At 40.8% G+C, this 23,608-nt stretch overlaps 1 protein-coding gene across 4 annotated transcripts in view; it reads right to left on the minus strand.

Moving 5' to 3' along the window:
• Positions 1-23,608, minus strand: part of pak5 (p21 protein (Cdc42/Rac)-activated kinase 5) — an 80,791-nt gene that overhangs the window by 43,996 nt on the left and 13,187 nt on the right. For 2 of the 4 annotated variants that reach the window (XM_026194037.2, XM_026194036.2), the window contains exon 1: positions 1,977-2,294. The exons of the other annotated variants lie outside the window; for them this stretch is intronic. In XM_026194037.2, coding sequence (XP_026049822.1) covers positions 1,977-2,031 — 55 coding nt within the window. In that variant the 5' untranslated portion in view covers positions 2,032-2,294. Of the gene's footprint in view, positions 1-1,976; positions 2,295-23,608 lie in introns of those variants that run through there. 4 annotated transcript variants of the gene reach the window in all.

Here is a 23,608-nt window from a genome sequence, read left to right on the forward strand (position 1 = left end):
GAACGTGTGTTAGACAGCAGATGGAGACACATGTTCATGTACTCGCCCAGCCCAAACGTACTCCTGCAGAGCTTTTAGCAGCTTCTTTCTCACAACAGTCACAAAACAAGTTCAGACTGAGATGTACTTGAAGCGTAGAGCCCACTGGGAATTGCTGCCACGCAGAAGCCAGAGGAACTACTTACTGCACAACTTCTCCAGGCTGCCGTGCGAGCACCTCTTGAGCTGTAATTTATGGGCGGATTGTAAAGCACTTTGAGAAGTTCCACACTAATGCCTGCAAGGTTAGCCCGCCAAAGAGTAACAATGTCACTCTGATGAAAAACTGCACCTGGTAATATATGGCAGAGATTAGAGATTTGCAGCACCGTCATTCCAGCTGTGCTGAACTGCAGTGAGCTGTGACTGCGTGTGTGGTGAGCGGCCTCGATCGGATTTTTCACTGCACTGCACAGAAGGGTAAAGCAGTTTACTCAAACAGCTAATGAAGCTATAATAAAGCATCCTGCCTCTTTATGTCCACTGTAACTCAACGCAAGAGTATGGCTGAAAACAACTGGTAATAAGCAGAGTACTGTTTGCAATGCAAACACTGATTTCTTTTAGAAGCTACACAACTACTAAAAGCTAAGCACACAAACACTACTGCATACAAAGAGATAGTTTAGGATGCTGATGCAAACTGTTTACCTTTATATCTGAGTGTGTTGTATTCATTTGTATTCATGCTTGCATACCGTTTAATCTGTCAAAGCAATGTCATTTGATGTTACGAGAAGCATTACATAACATTTAACATCCTCTACACACAAAAAAGGGAGATGCTCAGCCATCCAAATGCTCATGCAAATGCATTCAAATGTATTAACAATTAGCCTTCAATGTCATTTAATGGGATTCACAGTAACCACACACACACGCTATATACACCAACACACTTAAATGGGCTACTGGTCCCAGGGCAGAGATCCTGACTCCCAGGCTGATTTGTCTCCAAACCATCTGTCACCATCTGAGCCTCCACAGGCATTTCCCCTTCTGTACAACAACACCTCAACAGACACACACACTGCAGTGAACCGGAGAGTCTGCACGTGTGTGTGTGTGTGTGTGTGTCAGTATTCGTGTTGTCTGTGTCTTGTATACACGCTGTATCTATTTTTGGTTCCTAAGCGCATGCTTTAATGTTCTGTGGCAACAGAGTGTATTCATCATGTTTTCCAAAGAGCGCATTAATTTTCTGTCCTTTAGATTGTAATTTAGAAGCATAATTCGGTATCGAGACGCAGAGCATTCACTCATGCACTAAATATGCAAATACATTTCATACATAATTTAAAACGCAACATGAAAAAGGACACAAATGCCTTCTGATAAACAAGCTGAGGGAGGGGCAATGCTCTCTACTTTGTTCCTACAGAGAATAGGAGGAACTCCTAATTTAATTAAAAGGTCAACAGGTTCAGAGTGAAAGCCTAAGCCCGGTTTGCCATTTGTGTTCAAGAAATTACCAGTGTTTCTGTTTAGATTTACTTGAAGTGGTGGCAAATGAGCAAAGTGAGAAGCAAATGTGTCCCTGCATCCTCACAGGTAGTCTTTGTTCCCCCTCTTCCTCCTTCCTCTTTTGTCCTGCCCTGCTCTGTTGTCTGCTGTTCACTTCTCTCTCATTTGCATTCACTTGTTCTCTCTTCGCCCTGTTCCTTCAGATGATTTAATTGGCTCCAAAAACTGTTTACACAGACATGCATTTCACCTTCCGTTCCCGAAAGATGTGTTTCGTTGAGTGGTAAACAACTCGGTCTGATGGAGAGGCTTTTTAAAAAAATGTTATCATTTGCAAACTGTTCACAACAGTTTGTAAGATTCCTCTCTCAAATGAGGTTTAAAGATTTGGGGAGCAATGGGAAGCTCCAGCTCTGATTATAAATATACCTTTTGTCAAATTACACACAGACTGCGTGAATCAGAGGTCTTACCTGGCAACAAACTGACGGTCTCTTTCAGCCAATCAAAGCTCTCTGGGTAGGCCATAATGAGGCAGACAATTAAGTGCTCCTCAGATGTTTCGCTTTGATGTCAAATTACACTCCTGACAAATCCATTATGCGCCTCAATTTTCTTTGCACAAAAACCACTAAACAGCGAGTCCACCTCTCCAGTTGTAAGCTGATGATTCCCCCCCGGTGGAGCGATGCTTCTGAGAAGTCATCGAATTGACAAATCAGGTCACATTCGGGACCCTCTGCGTTCTCTGGCGAACTGTTACTAGTAATGCTACCCTGCCTGTATGCTCTGATAACTCCCAATGTGAGATGCACAGGACACGAAAAGTGCCTACGCCAGCAGACCGGGCCGAGGCACGGCCAGACAGCTTAAGCCTGGATCCATCCCATTTTACGTTTATTGTTTGTCTAACTGGGTTTGACCGGCCACGTCCCAAACTGAGCTGCCCCTGACCTTCACTGTCCTCCTCCTACTTACGTGTCCATCAACAGAAGCACAAAAACAACAGAGCGTGAGTGTCCTCTGCGTTCCCACAATCCACAGGATGGTGTTTGTGTGCTGGTCGCTTTGGCCAACACACACACACATACAAAACTGTCTCCCACCGATGCCAGCGTGTGCGGATATCAACGTTTGTGTCAAGAGCTGCATCGCCAGGCGGCCTATCACTGCCTCTTTCACACGACAAGTCACAGGGAGGAAGACAGAGAGTGTGACGGAGGAGATAAGATGGAAGAAAGAGAGAAAAAAAAACAGCTGGTCCAGTCAGAGACTGTGACAGTCTGGCCGTTTGCCGACGCAAAGGGGACATTGAGCGGTGGCAGCCGCGGACAGGCCTTGTGCTGAGGGCAAACAGTCTCACAGAAGCAGTGCCAGGCTGTCAGGATAACACTGTACAGCATTTTTCCCTTACAGAGAGAGAGAAAGAGGGGATGGGAAATGACACCTATGCAAGGCAGCAAGCCAAATACAAATAAAATATTGAATGCACTGTTGTTTTCAAATAATGCCAATATGAAAAAAGGTAGCCTGAGCAAAAGCCAAGGGCTGAAAGAAATCTGCAAGTTTAGTATATCTAATGTATACTCGTGGAGTGCAAGGCTGATGATACGGTACATTTCAGGCTTGAGCAGAGATTGCTGCTGGTTGTGCTGCACATGGATGTGGAGTATATCTGAATGCATTACTGAAAAACTGAATTGGAGGCACAAGGAAAGCAATGAACTTCCATCTGAAAGAACATTCATTTTTAGCAGGTACTCATTGGTATGTGTTTTGATAGTCAGGAAATGAGACACAAGAAATGTGTTTCTGCAGACAAATTTAACTGTAAGCATTTTGTGTCATGTTACATCAAGAATTCAAGGTCCGCTTCTTCCTGAAGACCTGAAACAAATATTACAGGATACATTTTTTCCTTCAAAGTAGTGAACTCTGACAGTTTGGAGTTCTTTTTGGTTAATCACTTGGGAAGAAAGGAAACAAATTATGTATGACATTTATCTGTGTTCTCATGATAAATGAGGACTGTTTTTACTTTACCAGTTACTGCTGCAACCCAACCCGTGTTAAAAGAGCTCAAAGTTTGAAGGCAAGCCTTGTCATGTTCCAGTTTGCGTTGCACATTTCATAGTTCACCTCTGCCTGCCAATAAATTTGCCAGTGTTTGCAGACAAGTTGGGGTCTTCCAGGTTGCTAGCTTGCAACCTGCTAGCAACCAAAAGCACAAAGCACGAGGAGGTCTTTTTGGTGCAGCGCCACAAACCTCTCTACATCCAATTTCACACATGTGAGTGCCAGAAACCTCCATCAACCACTCACCAACTTTTTGTGGAATCCACCAGATGGTTGCAAGATGGTCTCCAATCATGTAAATGGGGCTTAGCTATAAATACTTGTCATTAAATAAATTTGGCTTATTTTGCAAAACATCAGCTTTTCATCTGATTGACTGATTGTGAATCATTAAATCCGGATGTAATGATGTATGTAATTTTTCTAACTGATTTATCAGTCTTATAGATGTCAGTATGTCAGGCCGTTCATCTTGCAGTTTTCTGTGGCATTCTCAAAGTGAAGTATTGTCCTACTTCCCTTGACAACCACAGACCAATAAAATCAAATGCTAAATGTCAAGTACTGTTAGGGCAACAGTTTGAAATTATTTGCAGTCACTGGCTCTTAACATTCGAAGAACAAAACACTCAAACCTTAAACGGTCAATTTTAAGCAATGGTCTAATTTTTGGAGTTCATGCAATAAAAAACGATATCAGTTTTTTTCCTTTGTTCAAAAGGGAAAATTTGTTGTTATACAAAAATAATTATATAAATTATGAATAATTGTGTTTATCATGTGGTTTGTCACTATTAAAACACTGGTTAGATTAAGGAAAGACTGTGAATTTAATTCCATATCCTAAATCTACATCTTATATACGCAGTCGCACATGGAGATGGCAACATAAGCAGAGACGGTTAAAATGATGGCATTTCACGGCTAAGTACCACACTCTTTAAGAGCATCAATACCCTCCACATGTCTAATGAGCGGGTACATCGTAGCTGTCACAATACAGATGCAGCGTGATGCTTGACGCAATCACAATCACTGCAAATGACAGAAACATTTGCGAAAGGGAGCTATCCAGGTCAGCTGCTTTCTTCAGGTCTCTCACCGATCTCTCACTATCAAGGGAAAGGATCAGCTAAAGTTGTTATCTCATCGTGGTGTAACATAATAGATGGATACAGCAAAGAAGGGTGACTCTGGGAGGTACCGAGAGATCAGGAGAGTTATCTAAATGAGATCTTTGCAGTCCTGAGGACAGAAGACTGCATATCACTGCCTGAGAAAGCGCGTGTGCAGATGTGTAACCATGTCTATATGTATATATGTGTATAGCTGTGTTTTCTCCCTTTAAAAGCACATTAAAGTAGAAGGCTGACCCCAAACTAAATCTCTTATAATAGTCATTGAAAAGAAGAGACATGATGTGAATCGAAGATGAAATCTCACAAAAGAATTACAACCTTTTAATATTACTGCTTTATGAAGAACCAATCAATACAAATGTTCTTGTATAAACCAGCTGAACATGACTACCCAGAGCTTTTGCATGCCATTTGAGAGAAAAGGATGCTGTTAACTGGGGACTGACTGACTGATCTGTGCATTTAGGACCACTTTTTCAGGTCTAGGTCTTCTGCTGCAAGCTCAGTAGATTATTAGATCCTCTTCCCCAGCCCCAACCTCCAACTCCTCCTTAGGCATTTCCAGGGAAGGTCGGATACAGTATCCCTCCAGTGTGCACCAGAGCTGCTTTCAGTTAGCCCAGAATACCATCAGACAATGTGAAGGAGCCATACTTCCACCTTCAAATATCAATGCTCCTAACTTTTAAACTAAACCCAGGCACCACTACAACTCATCCTTTTGATAATACATATATTTAGTTTATGACCACAGGTTGATTATTAAGTCATAAAACTCATTCGGATGTTAGCTCTTCTCAATATGCACAACATAACTCTATCTGTTGATCTAACAATTCATCTTACTCCAGAGCAAGTATATAATTACATTTTTTATCCCTCCGCTGATATCGGTCATCATACAAACAATTAATCTTATTTTACTGCACAGCAGCGTTGCACTAAACATGATTTTATTGCAGCCCACTGCTGATTTGTGATGGGCATCAGACATAGTGGTGTCTTCGAAAAGTGGGAAGCATGATTACGCATCACATCTGCTGCTGCTGCTTCAGCTGTTGACTGTTTTAATAAACAAGACAAATCTTCAGGCCAAACATGAATGTATTACGAGAGCTGGATTATGTCACCCCTACTCAGCCTTTCATGCCAATTTTATCCCATCCCAGGGGTCAACTGAGGTATTACAACCTTTAACCAAACATATATTCAAAGCAATATAATAAATTACTTTAATACTGTATTGAAAAATATATTTAATTATTTTTTACAATAAATAAAGAGGTCTGTAAAGCTGTTGAGTTTTGATCTTTACATTATTATTTTTTTCCTCACCAAGAATCCGGTTCTTATTATTTATTATAGCACATGAAGCCAAACTAAAAGCATCCGACCATCATTTCAGTGAATCCTGGGCATTCATTTTTCAATGTTTTACATTGACTGATTTTACATTTTGACAGCCTCCACTTTAGGTAAACACAACACAGGTACAGTCAACTATCGGACAAAGCTGCATCGTTTCCTTGCATCCAACTCCTTTGTCTGAGTCCAGGCTTCAAAAACATGCAGCTCTCTAACACATCTATTCAGAATGAATTTGCAGGGATTGAGATGTGGAGCAATAACACACTGACACGAGAAAAAAAACAAGCTCCACTGTGAAACAAAAACCCCACACTCATAATATTGGATTCCTTAGCCAATAAGCAAAGGTAGATAAAGTGCTGCTTCTTATCTGAACCTGTACACTGATAAAGAATGAAGGAATAACCATTATTCAGCCCTGCCATCGACACTATCAAGCACGTGAAAGGAAGGCTATGCCATATGGTATTAGTTTCAGTGCCCCAGGGCTAACATCTGTATGCAGACAGCATCCACATCTAGACTGAAGAGACAAATGTTTCTTTTTTTCCGAGACTGAAGCAGCCTTTTTGTAGGCCTGCCATTTCACTGAGAAGCAGTCAGACATAAAGAGAATGACTGGCAACACTGCAGGGCACTCTGTGACTCTCTGGTTATTTGTTTATGTTAGCATCTGGTTGTCTGTGTCATGTCATGTGTGTGCACGTGTGTGTGTGCAGATTTCAGAGATGGTCAGCTATGGTTGTGTCCAAGAAGCCACAGATATAGTGGATAAATAAAGAGCAGTTATGACAGATGTAATTACAGAGGGTGCGATTACAATGAATGCCTTCTGGTGAAGCAATGTAGTTGTGCAATTCTTTGAATAAGCACTGCACATCCCCCCTGGTGTCAAGATCTGTTAACAGAACAGAGCGTTTCTATTACCAGCCTGCATTGTATGGAGTATTTACTCACAGTGCAAATGTATCCAGCGCCCTCTGTTAGGTGTCACTACTATTTGCTCCAGTGAACACTGATTTTAAGCATTGAAATACTGACTGGAGCTATGAGCCCCACCCCAACTAGCCCTACTCTGTAAATCAAGAGTCAGGCTCAGCGAGAAATCAGAATTATCAGCATCCAAAAGCTCAAGAAAAATCACAGACCTACTGAAGCACTCAAGTGGAATAATCTGAAATCTCAATCTCTTGGTCATTGCTTTGCAACTGTGGAGACCAGTGTTGGGTAAGTTACTTTAAAATAGTAACTTAGTTACATTACTAGTTACTTCTCTCAAAAGTAACTCAGTTACTTCAAGTTACTCGTTACTTTCAAAGTAACTAGTTACTAGGGAAAGTAACTTTGGTTTTACTCAGAATTCTCTTGTTAATGTGTTGCTTCCATAACTTTGCCAATCTTCTAGCTTGCTTACTTGCCACAAGTGCACTGTGCCACCTACCAATAGAAAGGAAAAGATAATGTGCATATTTCCACGAGAGAAATCCCACGCCTGGACCGTCATTGACTGCTGCCATGATTCTAGCCTACGTCACAGTGTCATCTGCGCCTTTTACATCCAACACAAAAACTGCAGTCGTGGTGCTTTCGATTGTACTCAGAACTCGGAAATTCTGCCTTCCGAATAGGAAGATGTAGGCAACACCAGACTGCAGATGAGCTGCATACAGAGCTGGACTGGGACAAAAAAATCATCCCGGGCATTTTGACTAGAAACTGGCCCACCATTATAGGGAAAATCATAAAGCCTTTGAATGAAAACAAACACTGTTGTGACAGTGATGTACACTGTTTTGATGGTATATATGCATCAATCTATCAATCGTTTGTTGTAAGATTCAGATAATTATTTTTTAAAAGCGAGACATTTTAAATGAGAATAAGAAAGAAAAGTATTTCTTTGTGCCCCCCTCTCCCTGTTAATGCCCTACCTGCCCCCCTGGCAACACTTTGCTAGACCCGCCCCTGCACAGTTACCAGCTGTCAGCTACTTAGAAAAGGATCCTGGTGTTATTTGTCTCTCAGAAACAGTTCATAACTTCAACTCATTCATGTCACCTAAAAGGTAAACCTGTTTCTCCATCACCTGTTCAGCTCTGATGATCCAGTAAGGACATCTCCTGGTTTCATCTTCATGTTTCCCTCTCACCAGATAACCAAACCATATCATGACCAGCAGCTTTTTTGCAGCTGTGGCTCCAGCAAACATCAGCTGATACTAGAAATTAATATTAAATAAATTCTAACAACAGCTGATCAAGCTTAAACGTGCTGCTGTTGTTTAGCGCGACATCCGCTGGTTTCCTCTTTCTGCGCAAAGTGGGCGATAAACACACAAGAGAGAAAAGACGATCAGCTGATCATTGATCAGTTTTCATGATTGAAGTAGAAACGGGAGAGGGAGGGGAGAGAATGAGAGAAGAAGAGGCAGCTGTGCAGCGTAAAGACACAGAGTAACTCCAGCTTTGTGCCTTTTTCATTGTAGCTGAATTACGGGACAAACTGTTCCTTTTCACCTCAATAAGAAACGCGTAATATTTTCTCTGAATACCAGACGGGACGGTTGGCAACTCTAATAACTTATGAACAAAATAAAGTTAAACATCATTAACTTCATAGCACCCACCCAGCTGTATAGAAACTCCGTCATGCTAGCTAGCACGCAGTACGGAAAAAGTCAGAATAACGAAAATAAACTCCACCTAAACTTGGTTCATATCTGACCCAGAGAGACTGCAGGTCATAACTTCTTACCTGAAGTTCAGTTCACACTTGGACCGGCGGCCGCCTCGGGTCTCTTTTCTTTCTGCGTCCCTTTTCCTTCATCCACCTGCTGCCTCCACCACTTGCTAATGTTACTGAATCTGTGGAAGCTCCGCGATAGCCACCACACGAAGTAACGAGTAACGACCCTATCTAAATCCCAGTAACGAGTAACGCGTTCCTGATTTTGGCATAATAACTAGTTACCGTGCTCGTTACCACAATAATAACGTAGTTACTGTAACGCGTTACTTAATAACGCGTTAGTCCCAACACTGGTGGAGACCAAACACTTTGCTTAGCTAAGAGTGCACAACCTAACCAGAAGCCTCCAGGCGTGACCTAACATAACTAGGATTTAACTTTTCAAGTGAACACATAGTGAATATAATGGTTAAATAATAGTTATGTGTTGTGTTGTTGCTGAAATGGAAAAAGGATGATTTTCTGATTTTGTCCTATATGCAGAAAAAAAGCCGGTTTAACCTACTTTTTTCCTAAAGGAAGGGCTTTGAGGCTCCTCTTTTATAAAGATTATTTAGAACACAAAAGGATCATTAATTTTCACTAATATTACATTTATGTAATCTTAAGACATGACTTGAATCAGAAATAATGGTTACTATAAAAATAACTCTCTAGATTATTGTGAAATAAGTCCATAGTCATCTATGATTGATGTCACTTGGAACCCAGAGCTCCCCACCATTAAAACCTGTGTACTTCCTGTTGGTGGTTTTCTGTGTTAAAAGCACTTTGTTCTTTGATAGCCTCCTTCTTTCCACCCCATTATCTGCTGAAGCACGTTAAACCCCCAACTTAATCGTTTATTATTGAAAGCTCGGCAAGAAGCCTTCCCTCCTGGTGTTATGGGAAAATGGTTAAGGCTGAGATGTAAAAGACGTAGGGTTACGCATTTAGCCAGCTACCGAACTGCATGGAAGCTACACTTCATGGGCTGTGCTTTAAAATGGGCGACCCATCGTCTATATATGTGAGTCTGAGGATATGAAAATAGGCATATTTGTGTGTGTAACGGTTGTCATGGTGCTTAAAAAGCAGGCAACAAATGAACTGGGAAAAAACAAAAGATTGTGATATTATTAGAAGCATTGTTCACATTCAGGGTACATCATACATACAACATCAACGTTGTGCTGCTATGTCTGTCACGTATACGGCACATGCACGGTGACAGCAACCATTCAGACTTTTTTGTTTTTGACACAGTGGGCATGAATTTTTTAAGAATAATTGATTTTAGGCACAAGTAGATAAAAGGCTTCTCATTTCTATCCGGCTGCTGTTGATTCTGACAAATGTCGTTAGCAAAATCCATCAACTGTAGCAAATTAAGCTAACACGATCTTGCAAAATTGCTCAAAAAAGCTTTTTCCTGCCAACTTTTTAATATTTCAAGCTCGTTTGACTTAAAAGGGGAACAGTGTAACAAGTTCTTAAGTATGCATGCAATGGCCACATACAGACATCGCACTGTTGAGCTATTAGTCTTTGTAGTTTAAGTGCAAAGAGGAGTGTTTACAGCAGTGGTTCCCAAACTTTTTTTGCTAGGCTCCCCTTTGTTTTACAAGAAAAATGTTCGCCCCCATCCCCTCCGCGTGCACGCATGCACAAACACATCCTCCAACCACACACACCCATATTTTGCTCCATTGCGGTTTCTTTCACACCTCAAACATTTAGTGAACAATTAAGCAAATACAAGTAATCTGCAATAAATTACAGGTAGTAATAAAATAAACTACTAACTCTTTTACGCTATGTCCACACCTACACGGGGATTTTTGAAAACGCAGCTGTTTCATCCACACGTAAACGGCGTTTCGAATCACCGAAAACTGAGATTTTTTAAAACTCCTTTTTTCGCGTTCATGTGTGGACGAGGAATACAGAGTTCGTCACGCAACGTCAAAGGTATGTGCCTTTTTTCACGTCACGCTGTGCGCCACGTTATTGTTTACATGAGATGAATTGCAGAATGGCAGGTAGTCAGATTAACAGTATTTTGTCTCTATCTTCAGGTTTTACACGCTTACATATACACACGCTGTCCCTCTATTTACAAAGTCAGAGGCGTCACTGTGTAATTATTTTACATGTAGTTGTTTCTTTCCTGTGTAATAATATTCAACATTGCTATCAATACATTTTTCAAAAAATGCCTCTCTGTGCAAAATGGGTCTAAAAACATAAACAGCTGTGGGATCCTGTTTGTCCATGATTTAGACAGGGGGAACAAATCGTGGCAGGATCAGCCTGATGTTATTTGTATCCCGCTGTAACTTTACTGTATAAAGAGCTAACATCTCCAAAATGTCAGGAGCAGTTAGTCATTACAACAAGTGTTTGTCAACTGTTACGGTCGCTGACCTCTAGTGGCTCTCCCTTTGTAGAAGAGGTTTTTTTTCTCCTTTTCTTGTGTTGCAGGTCTGCCTCATGAGCCACAGCTGAGGTGTGTTCCAGCTCGTCAGCCACGGCATATAGTCTGCCATCCTAAACTGCCACACCCCTGCCACTTCCCCCATTTTTGCCAGAGCTGTGAGATGTAGTGTTTTGGGCAGCGGGCCTTAGTGTGTATGTGTGTGAGAACTTAAACTCTGTGGAACTTTGGTTTTCTTTCTTTTATTGTAAGCAAAGGTGTGCCCTTATTGTGTTAATTAGTTCATCATTGTGGAAGCAGGTAGGGGTTCTCTGCCCTTTTTGTTTCAACTGTTTTCTCCTGTTTTTGGTTAGACAGGGAGCTCAGCCATTGTATTTTGTTTTGGTTAGTGAGTACTTGGTTTGATTTTTAGCTAAAGGGGGTGTTTTGTTTGTTGTTTTGGCCTTGGAGACCCTGAAGTAAAGTAGTTTTGGGCAATAAATCACGTTTAATGACATCTATTCTCCAGTAGCTCATGTGTTCTCTTTCACTTTGTGTTACCCCTCACTCCAGTCAACACTTCGTTTTTAAGTGGGGCGTAACATCAACTAAAAATCAAGAATGTGGGATACTGTTTGTCCGTGATTTGGAGAGCCCAGCGCTGCTCCCGATGAAGGGAAAACCAATTCTGCAGGGAGACCTACCTCGGCACCTGTGCAGGTTAAACCAAAGGGCAGATATGCTTCACCATATTTTCTAGTCTTTGGCTTAGAATGAAGTTGGTTTGGAAATATATTCAGCGATGCTTCATCCCCTGCTTTACGTTTGTGTAGGCGCCCCGTGCTAGCAGTGTCCAAGCATTGTTTTTGTTTTTTTTCCCTTTTCATACCCCCCCCCCCCCCCCCCCGGGGGCGGGCCCCACACTTTGGGAAGGTCTGGTTTAGAGTGCTTGGATATAGCCTGCTGGGACAAGCAAATCAGAGGTTAAGCACTGTTTTCACCTTAGACAAGAAAAGCAGCTTTTATAAAATAGCATTTACAAACATACTAGTTTTCTTTAGAGAGTAAAAATTATTTCTATTTGCACAAATAAAGGAATTATTTCAGAAAAAAACAAATTACCAGGGTCAATATTATTACCCCAGCAAAACACTCAATTTTTTCTTGAGCCACGACACAAACCGCTGCTGTGCAATCATGTGCTTTAACTATGTGATGCTCAAAGCTCACAATTCAAGTTAAAAACCTGTCTCTATCCATCTAGTATTAAATCTTTCTGGGAAACAAGTATGTATATTATGCACACACACAAACACACATGCAGCTATTACCTATTTCTTGTTTTTATACCTAAGATGAATTATTGTTGAATGAAGACATTTTTCAAACAAATGTAAAATGTGGGCAATTGTGTTTATTGGGTAAAGGAAAAGGCAGAAGGGGGGGGGGGGGAAGGATAGAAAGAATGAAAGAGAGAGATGAGAGAAAACCCCAACAATCCCCTCTGAGCAAGCACCAGGCGACAGTGGATAGGAAAAACTCCTTTTAACGTGAAAGAAACCTAAAGGAGAAACCTATGGCAGAACCAGGCTCAGGAGGGGGCAGTCAACTGCCGGGACTGGTCGGGGGGTGAGGGTGAAAAAAGAAAAAGGAGGGAGGGGAAGGGGGGAAATGAAGATGGAATAGAGGTGGAGGAAGACGAGGTTACATCAGGTGAGAAGCAGCAGTGCCCCTCCGCCAGAACCAGTGGAAGCGTTTTTTCTTCTTTTTCAGATACTCTTCCACCAGCACTTTTTTCTCAATGATGAGGGTTTTCAGCTCATCGATTGTTTCTGCGTTTTCTTTCTCAAGTTTGTTGCATCTTTTCACCATGTCTTCTAATTGTTCTTGTTTTTCTTTAAGCTTGTCTTTCAGTTCTTTAACTGTTGCCTCCTCTATTCGCTTTGCCTTGTGCACATCTGTGTGCATGTCTTCCAGCTGCTGGTTTCTCTTCTGGATTTCTTGAAGTCTACACTGCAGGTCTTTATGTGTTTTCTGTTGTTCTTGCTTTTGCGCCTGGATTTCAGTGTTTTTGTACTTCAAGGTCTTAGAAAGTTCCTCAAGTTCGGTATTTTTTCTCAGCATCTCATTGATGCTACTCTGCATCGCTGAGCATTGTTTTTCCAGGTTTTTCTTTTCTTCTTCCAGTACAGTTGATTTGTACTTTGTTTCGTTATACAATTCTTGGAGTGCTTGATTATTCCTCTGGAGATTAAGTTTTTCTTCTTCCTGTTGTATTTTCTGTTGGTCTTTTTCTTGAAGAAGCTCTTTATTTCCGTGCGCTTTTTTATCAAGCCTGATTTGGAGCGATCTGTGTTTTTCCTCCATCTCGTCAAGCTTGGAGTCCATTTCCTTCTGTTTCATTTCCATTTGCTTCTTGTCTTGAAGCAACTGTTGACTTTTGCGCAGAGTTTTATCATGTTTCACCTGCAGCGCTTTGTATTTTTCCTCCATGGCTTGGAGTTTGCTCTGCAGGTCTCTCTGCTCTACGGGCTCTTGTTTCTTGCCTTGGTGGATCTCCTTATTTCTCTCCAGAGCTTCATCGAGTATTACTTGCAAGCCTTCATTTTGTTTCTCGATGTTCCTCAGCTTGCAAGCCATTTCTTCCTGTTGTATTTTCTGTTGGTCTTTCTCGTGAAGCAACTCTTTATTTTTGAGCAGTGTTTCCTCGAGAGTTATTTGGAGCATTTTGCATTTTTCCTCCAAGACTTCAAGCTTGTGGTCCGTTTCTTTCTCGAGCATTCCTTGTTGCTCTCTCTCTTGAATGAACTCTTTATTTCCGTGCGCTTTTTTCTCAAGCCTGACTTGAAGCAATCTGTGTTTTTCCTCCATCTCGTCAAGCTTGGAGTCCATTTCTTTCTGTTTCATTTCCAGTTTCTTCTTGTCTTGAAGCAACTGTTGACTTTTGTGCAGAGTTTTGTCATGTTTCACCTGCAGCGCTTTGTATTTTTCCTCCATGGCTTGGAGTTTGCTCTGCAGGTGTCTCTGCTCTACGGGCTCTTGTTTCTTTTCTTGGAGGATCTCCTTATTTCTCTCCAGAGCTTCATCAAGCATTACTTGCAAGCCTTCATTCTGTTTCTCAATGTTCCTCAGCTTGCAATCCATTTCTTCCTTTTTTATTTTCTGTTGGTCTATCTTGTGCAGAAACTCTTTATTTCTCTCCAGAGCTTCATCAAGCATCACTTGCAAGCCTTCATTCTGTTTCTTGATGTGCCTCAGCTTGCAATCCATTTCTTCCTTTTGTATTGTCTGTTGGTCTTTCTCGTGCAGAAACTCTTTATTTCTCTCCAGAGCTTCATCAAGCATCACTTGCAAGCCTTCATTTTGTTTCTCGATGTTCCTCAGCTTGCAATCCATTTCTTCCTGATGTATTTTCTGTTGGTCTTTTTCTTGAAACAGCTCTTTATTTTTGAGCAGTGTTTCCTCAAGAGTTATTTGCAGCATTTTCAGTTTTTCCTCCAAGACTTCAAGCTGGGAGTCTGTTTCTTTCTCCAGCATTTCTTGTTGCTCTCTCTCTTGAATGAACTCTTTATTTCTGTGCACTGTTTTCTCAAGCTTGATTTGGAGCGATCTGTGTTTTTCCTCCATCTCGTCAAGCTTGGAGTCCATTTCCTTCTGTTTCATTTCCATTTGCTTCTTGTCTTGAAGCAACTGTTGACTTTTGTGCAGAGTTTTGTCATGTTTCACCTGCAGCGCTTTGTATTTTTCCTCCATGGCTTGGAGTTTGCTCTGCATGTCTCTCTGCTGTGTGGACTGTTGCTTCTCTTCTTGGTGGAGTTCCTTCAGTCTTTCCAGAGCTTCGTCAAGCTTCTCTTGGAGCTCCTCATTCTTCTTGAGCATTTTATCCCCTTTAATGCTCTCTTTTTTCTCATTTTGGAGCAGATCTTTAATTTTTTCTAGAGCTTCATCAAGCTTTTCTTGGAGCTCGTGATTCTTCTTATCTTGGAGAGCCCATTGTTTCTCCTCAATAATACCTTCCCTTTCCTGAAGCTGGTAGGATAATTTTTCTAATTCAGCGCTCTCTCTCATTTTCTTCTGTCAGGATCTTAATCTTTTCTCTGTTCATGAGATTTTCCTTCTCCATTTCTTCCAATCGCTTTTCCTCTAATTCCACCTGTTCATCCCAAGGAAGAGAGCTGATGTAAGGGTCTAGGGACTCATACCATGGAATAGAGCTGGGGTCAGCTTCTTGTCTTTCTTGCTCTTTCTGAGACATGTTGGAGTCTGTATACCGTGAGTACGAAAAGGGTCCAAATGTTTGAAAATGCTTTACTGGTGAACGTCTGAATGCTGCTAACATAAGTGCTGCAAATAACGGACTGAAAGTTGTACCTCCTCACCCCTATTTATGGATTCAGAAGCCTGTGACATCACAATACCATAAGCCAATGAGGTTGTCACATGACATTCTAGAATGAGGTCATGTTTTTGTATGAATTTTTTAAATAACATCAACATTCCGTAAGCCAATGAGGTTCTTACATGACTTTTGAATGAGGATAATTATTTTGTGTTAATCGACATAGCCTGCTGCAGCTCAGAGCTCGTGAGCTCAAACGATCCTCCAACCTCAGCCTCCCGGTAGCTTGGATTACAGGCACGCGCCACCGCACCCGGCGAGAAGCAGCTACGTTAACAGGGCTTTTAACTATGTCTGAGGTGACATCATGACACTAACCTGCTGCCCATCATTAGCAAAGTTGTAATGATGGGCAGCAAAGATGAGGAATGAGTGGTGCACAATTGTTATATGCAAGTTTTTAGAAAGCTCGTGGTTAACCCAAGAGTATTTTGTCACAATATCAAGAAGAGTAAAGCTTCAATGTCAAGAATAGATAGGAATATAGGGAATTATATATTTTTATTTAAAGACAGGACTCACATGTTTTCATTTCTAGTCTTTAACATCCCCAGGCTTCTACCTTTCTACCTATAAAACCCGAGAGCAGCCAAATGGCTGGTAGGCTTTTAGCTAAGCTTTAGCTTCAGCCAAGTGGAAGCTAAATTGGCTAGTCATTCATATGTAAATTAGGTTGTTACCTGGGAATTCTGGAGGGAGGGGAGTGGGGGTGTGTGTGATTGAGGGGGTGGGGGAGCTGCTGATGCATTCTCAATCATCCAGGGAAATAAATCTCCAAAAGTCACCAACTTGGAGTGTTTCAGTTTGCCATCTTAGGGAGAAATCAACACACATGGGTGTATGTCCTTTGTTGCTGAGCTCTGTTCTAGGATGCCCTCTGGACCCAGTGGAGGTGGTGAGTGACAGGAGAACGGCGGCTAAGCTGTCATCCCTGATGGACAACATCTCCCACCCCATGCAGCAGACTGTGACAGCACTGAGCAGCTCCTTCAGTGGGAGACTGCGGCACCCACGGTGTGGGACGGAGAGATTTCGCAGGTCTTTCCTCCCCACTGCTGTCAGACTCCATAATAAAGACTTTAACTGATCAAGCACACACATCCATACATATGCAATAATACTAAGTGCAATAATCCTTTCTGTCATCGTTGTATTTTTACTCAGTTGTATATAGTATTTGACAAATACTATATACAGTATTTGTCAAATATATATACAGTAGAATAAAATAAAATAAATATACAATAAGATAAAAATAGAATACAAATACATCTTATTGTATATTTATTTTATTTTATTCTACTGTATATAGTATTTTATTTTATTCTATTCTGTACAGTTGTGTACTGTATTTATTCTTATTGTATTCTAATTTTTGCCTCATAACTTTTGCACTGTCCACTTCCTGCTGTGACAAAACAAATTTCCCACGTGTGGGACTAATAAAGGTTATCTTATCTTATCTTATTGATAAAAACAGTACAAAAAAATCAACCATTTGTACACATATTTACAAATAATAATAAAAAGTGAGTGAGTACATTTCAACATTTTCAACATTATACCAGTGGTCTGATTGATGCCACAATGGAGCAAATCGAGCAAAGACTGATAAGTTCGCTGCAATTTCCAGTGTGTGGGGATCATTTGTCACCAACTGCATCACGTGCTACAACCCTGGTCTACATATCACCGTTGATGAACAGTTAGTATGTTATGATCAGACAATTTCGCTCACGGAAGGGTTTTAGGAAATTATAAGAAAAACAGCCATTAGATAGCCTTAAGTCAGCATTTTGCTAATCAAGAACAGTTAAGCAGGAGAAAGAAGCCTTATATATACCTATATATCCATTGTTGATGAGCAGCAAAACATGACTCTGAGAGCACAGCAGTCCCTCATGTCAGCCAACAGTGCTAAGGAAAAATATCCGCTTTGATGGATGATGCAACCTGAGGCTTTCACCTTAACAGTGGAGGACAATGCAGTGTGCCCTGCTGCTTAAAACCCATGACAAGTGTCACTCTTTATCCCAGGCAAGCCATGCACACCATGTGTAGAGGCAGAGCAGAGTGTGACCTCATTTTAAAGGTCGTGTAACCCTTCATTTGTTGCCAGAATATAAGCACCCAAGTGAGTCAGTTAACATCTGAAAGTTGATTTTGCAACAATAGACTCAATATCCTTGCATCTCTAAGTCAGTACCCTGAGCTGTGCCTCTGATGTACTCATTTCTAATCCTGTCCATTCTAGTCACTACCGTCTTCAAATTTGTCACCTCCAGCTCCACCTCCTGTCTTTTTGTCAGCGCTACTATCTACAAACCATACATCAAAGCAGATCTCACTACCATCTTGTAACACTTGAACATGTGAAGAGCAAGGATAGCAAATATAACTCATATTGGACATTGAAGATGAAGCTGCCAAGCAGGAGGAAAAGCGGAAGACCAAAGATAAGGCCCATGGATGTAGTGATGGACGACATGCAGAGGGTTGGTGTGACAGAAAAGGATGCAAGAGACGGTGTGAGATGGCGGAAGATGATTCGCTGTGGCGACCTCTAAAGGGAGCAGCTGACAGAAGAAGTCTGCAATGTCCATGGCCTCCACATCCACGTACAACCTCTAGCTGATTGGTTTGTAGCGTACATGAGATGCAGGCCATTTGACACACACACACAAAAAATACATAAAAGCTCCGGTCTTTGCAGCCTTATGTTGAAACATTAAAAATGTGGAGGAAGCCATGCATGAAAACATTTGTGTCTGCTCTACATCACAGCAGATCTGCTACTATAGCAACATAAACTAATCTGTCAGTGTTGCTTTTCAGCCTCAAATGTTATAAATTAAATGGTTTCATGGTCTCTAAATTAAAACTAATGTTAGTTAATTGTGTTGCTTGTCAATTGTACTGGAAAAAACATAAAACACACACAGACACACACACAATGTGGGCCATTATCTCAAAAACACAGCCCGCTATGACTCACAGCTTCACCACTGGCACACACGTGGGGGAGGAAAGATAAGTCTAACCTACAAAGAAGAGTGGCCATACTTATAAAACATTGATCAGGCCGCCACTTCAGACTGGACAGATCATTTCTTCTCTCTCCACTTCTACAACCAGTCGCTGCGTATAACTATCTTCTCTTCCACACCACTTGTCTTTAGCTGCAGATGGTAAATGGAACGGGTGAATCTGTTGACCTACATTAGCAATGTCTATATTACCACAGCAATTCTAGCCTGTTTAGAGCATAGTCATATATATATATATATATATATATATTATTTATTTTTTTTAAATCAAAGGAGAAATATGCCAATGGCAGTAGGGCTAAACAGAAAAAGAAACACTGGGATAAGCTTAGGTCCTTAAGCTTAAGTCCTTAAAGAGCGCTTTAAAATTATATTTACTCTGGTATAACTGAAGATTTTTCCAATATTTATGAAAGAAATGTAACTTTTACTGTGCTTGGAAGCAGCCAAAATGGTGCTTGTTTCACATCCCCCGAGTGCGTGGTCTTAAAGTTCTGAAATTCTTTCTCAGTTGTTTCAAACGAAGTCCATGCATGATGTGTGGGAAAGAAAACAAGGAAGATATTCTGCATCTCCTAAATTTCTCTGGAGAGTGATATTTCTATAAAAAGATGAAAAGAAAAAACTTACAATCCTACATGGAGTCAGCGGCTTCACCTCTGAGAGTGAAGGTATCACACGTTGGAAGGCTTTTTCTACTTTTTCCAAGCAGGACACATGTTTTGTAAAACTGTGCAGAAACAATTTGCATTTTTGGTGGTATCTATTAAGCTGCTTGAAACATTTGAAGACACCTGACTCTACAAACAAAGTTTGTAGAGTCAGGTGCCCCTTTGTAGCACTAGCCAAATGCTAAAGTTCCCCCGCCCACAGCTTCATTGACATTTGCACCCTTGACAGTGAGAAGGAAGGAAACAAAGGATGTCCGTTGAGTGTGAAGGTGGACTGTCAGGTGACATTACTCTCTGATATGTTAAGTGAGTATCTCCGTGGCGTCAGGTGAAGGCAATGCCAGGCTGTAGCACGTGAGAAATGAACTTATTATTTTTACATTAAACTGCCTGTCAGACTGAATTCAGTCCTGGAACAGTTATGGATTCCTTCCCATTTTAATTCCTGAGCATGAGCCAAGAAAAGCACTAACACTGAGAAACACCTGCACAGCAAATTCAAAAGTGTTAAATGTTTTGGTGTTAATAGTCTTCTTGCAAAAGTAGAGTTAATTTTACTCTAAGCAGAGTCACATTCTTTTAATGTAACTCTGAGGTGTAAAATGATAGTAGTTAAAATCGAGTGTTAAAAATGAGTGTTTCTCTGTCAAATCTGGAGGTGTTACAATGGAAACATTAACTCTTGACCTCTTAACTCTGAACTCCTAGAGGGGCTATGACACCAATAGAGTGAATTCACAGACTCCGCCCCCAGCACGGCTCCAATCGAAGCTGAAGTGAAGCCGTTTCAGAACATTTTGCTCTACATATTTGAGTTGTTTGCCATGCTTGGTAAGTCATTTTTTCAAAGATTGTTTCAATTATTATTATGAGCTTTTACTTCTGTGGCTCTTTGGAGTTGAGACAAAGCTGTGTGAAAGGCATTAGCCATGTTGCTCGCTGATAGCATAATATTCTGTTTTAGCTAGCTGAAAGGTATTGTTTGCGGGCAAATACCACAGCCATGAAAAAAAGCTTGCATGTGAATTTTCAGTCAAACTTTTGGTCAAATACACCTAAAACAATGTGTAGAATGTGAAATGTTGGTATAATGGTGCTACTTGAAGCCTGAAAACGATCGCCCATAAAAAATAAAAAATAAACGAGCAAACAGCAGTAGCTGACGTCCTGACTGGATTCTACGTTAGCATAGATCCCTCCAGAGTTTTGTGCACACGGTTTAGGTAAAAATGAAAAAGGTTGAGGTTTTACATTTAGTTCAGTATTACCTGTTGCCTGTGTCCTTGTCTTTTGGGAAAATACTTTACACAAGTAATGGCTCAAAGAGGATTCCTTTTTTATTTTTATTTTTTACTGTGCTGCAATTGTTTACTGGATTATTTGTGCCATTAATTAGTGTCAACTAATTTTTATTCAATCACAGGATATGGATATGCTTGTGAAGATGGAATATGGGGGAGAGCAGAAGTGCGTTGAAGTTCCACAAAGGGATGAATGAAGGACATGCATATTGTATTGAAGAAATAAGTGATGAGATGCTGTTATTTGCATTTACCATGTCAGACCTTTTGATAAACAAAATTCTAATGAAAGTGAGAACATGTACACTGTTACATCTTTCAGAAAATGTTTTGAAATTGAGGTGCACAGTTCAGAATAAATGTTTTTCAAAAACCATTGCATCTTTTTAGTAAATGTTTATTTCCAAAAGAAATTTCTAGAAGTTCAGAACAGTAAAATTCCTGCTTTTTAGAATGAATTAGAAGATAACTCTTACGTAGTTAAACTAAAATACTCTTTGAGAGTTAATATATAAACTCTTAACACCAAGTGTTAAATTATCAACTCCAGACAGATTTGGTGTTTAACACTAAATCAGAGTTAATGTACCAACTCTCCAAAAAGAGTTAAATTAACACTTTCTGGTGTGGACCCATATAGACACTTTAATAGTGTTGAAATCAAATCCGACAGTGTTCATTTGGACATGCTGGATTTGCTGTGTGCAACTCAAATTCTTTGTCTCCTGAATTTTCTGCTAATGCACTTTCACTTCCACATGCACTAGTACAGGATGCCCTCACAACAAAGAGGCCAGAGTTCAAACCCTGAAAGGACCTGCATGCAAATGGTGACAGGGCCATGCTGCCGGTTTGTGTAGTGGAGCAGACAAAGTAAATCATGTTCCAGAAAACCAAACAAATGCTGACCGACATGACAGAGACAATCATTTCAGTTTGATCTATTATGTCCCGTGATGAATAATTAAACACTAAACCCACTCTGAAAGACTAAACTAATGCAGCGCGGGGCAAATCCTTGACCGCTACGTGATTATAAAAATAATAAAAATCGATACAGAGATATTCAGTGAACTCGGGTTCAGTAGTTCAACAGCTAAAACAAACGTTTGAGGATTAACTAAATCTGTTCTCGAGCTAGAGTCTCGAGAGCAAACAGAGTAACTCTTTGTATTCTGGAGGGTAAAACTGTAATAAAAACAACAATGCAGCAGCAAAACGACTCTGCAAAAGTTGACCATTTTGACTACATCTGACTTTTGCCTGGTGCCCTGAATACAGCAGTTCTTGACTACATGTAATGCTAAATATAGCTTGCCTTTCCGCTCCACCAAACAGCCTCTGAGCTAATGTGGGCCCCCAGGCAGTGGTGGGTCGGGGTGTGACATGAGTCCAGCGGAGATGTTCTCATCAGCGGATCTCAGCAGCGCAGTGTTTGAGGCTCAGCCACAGACTCATACCAGTCCACATGACTTCACACGCTGATGCTTACTGATAACGGGCCGGGATTAGTGCCGCTGTGTGTCGATATGTGAGAGCGCACAGAAATATGTGCCTGTGTCTGTTCTCAGGCCTAAGACCCATGGAAAAGGTACAGATATGCACGCACCATATAACCAGTGTTATATCCAGTAGTGTCGCCATGCAGCTTCACAGCTGAGTACTGACGGTTCCCTTAGGTGGCCGAGGTCCACCTAAGAGATACCGAGATGAATCAAATGGGTCACAAGATACTAACCAAAAGCAGGAATGAGATGTTTGAAATGACTTTGCATCTCGCTTTGTTATAGTTTGCAAGTTTTAAAGGATCAGAAGCAAAAAATAAAAGGCTAAATGCAGATTACATTTAGTACATGGCTTTGTCTTAACACGCAAGAAATTCAAAATGATGCTATAAAGCTCTTATTTTGGGTTGATGGCATCCCTTAGCTGCTCTAAACCTCTCCTAATGGTACTCGGGGTGAAAGGCAAAACCTTCTATAGTTCCTTGGTTGCTCTTGATCTATTTTCCACAGCTTTAATCATTGTATCCTAGGAGGCAGAAGTCAGAGCAGATAATACTGTCACAGCCTGTGACAATCAGATGTGCAAGTCAAGTGAGACTGGGTGTGGTCTGAATCTCAGAGCTCACATAGCTAAACCAAGCTTATCTTCCCTCCATCTCTGTTTTGGTTTCCTTCTTTCTTTTTTCTACAAATGTCTCACTCATTTCCATCTTAATAATTAGTTTAAATGTTTAAGGTATCATTTAAATAAACGGTTCTGCTCTGCAGCCTCTCTTTACATCAGACTAACAACATGCACAGAGATGTTTTGCATAAGCAGGATAGTAAATGACAAAAAAAAATACAAATTTCTTGTTGCATAGTTCAACATAAGGACTATAAAACTCCACATACATGCTTCAAACACACATATTGACACACATCTTCTCCAATAATGGTCAAATAAATTGCAGGGATATATTTTACCCATTGAACTGTGGCTTACAAACACTGGGCTCCAAAGCGCAGTTGTAAAGTTACACCACTAAAAACTGTATGCATGCTATTGTCCCTGGAATTTGCATGCATTCAGTTAGTGATTCAGAAAATATGTAAATGCTACTGATAAGCCTAAATCAACATAACCTTTTTTTTCCTCAGCATGCTTCTGTTGATCATGCAGCATTAAGCTCTTGTTTTATTTACAGCAAACAGTGTGGCATTTTATTGCTACGCTGAGGTTTTCATGTTCTTTATACATCTGTGCAACCTTTTCCTCTGACAATATCTCAAACTGAAGTGCTCATTTGATCCATGTTTGTGCGGAAAAAGATGTGTCAAATGCCCCTTTCTATCTGAGAGTGCATACAGCGTGATGCAGAAAGCCTGGGTTAACAAAGAAACCACCTTTGTGATATCTGTGTGAGTGGGGTTTGGAGTTTTGTCAAGCCAGCAATTGCAAAGAAAACCTGGCTAT

Source organism: Astatotilapia calliptera, chromosome 15 (genome assembly GCF_964374335.1).
Source record: "Astatotilapia calliptera chromosome 15, fAstCal68.1, whole genome shotgun sequence".
Taxonomy (NCBI): domain Eukaryota; kingdom Metazoa; phylum Chordata; class Actinopteri; order Cichliformes; family Cichlidae; genus Astatotilapia; species Astatotilapia calliptera.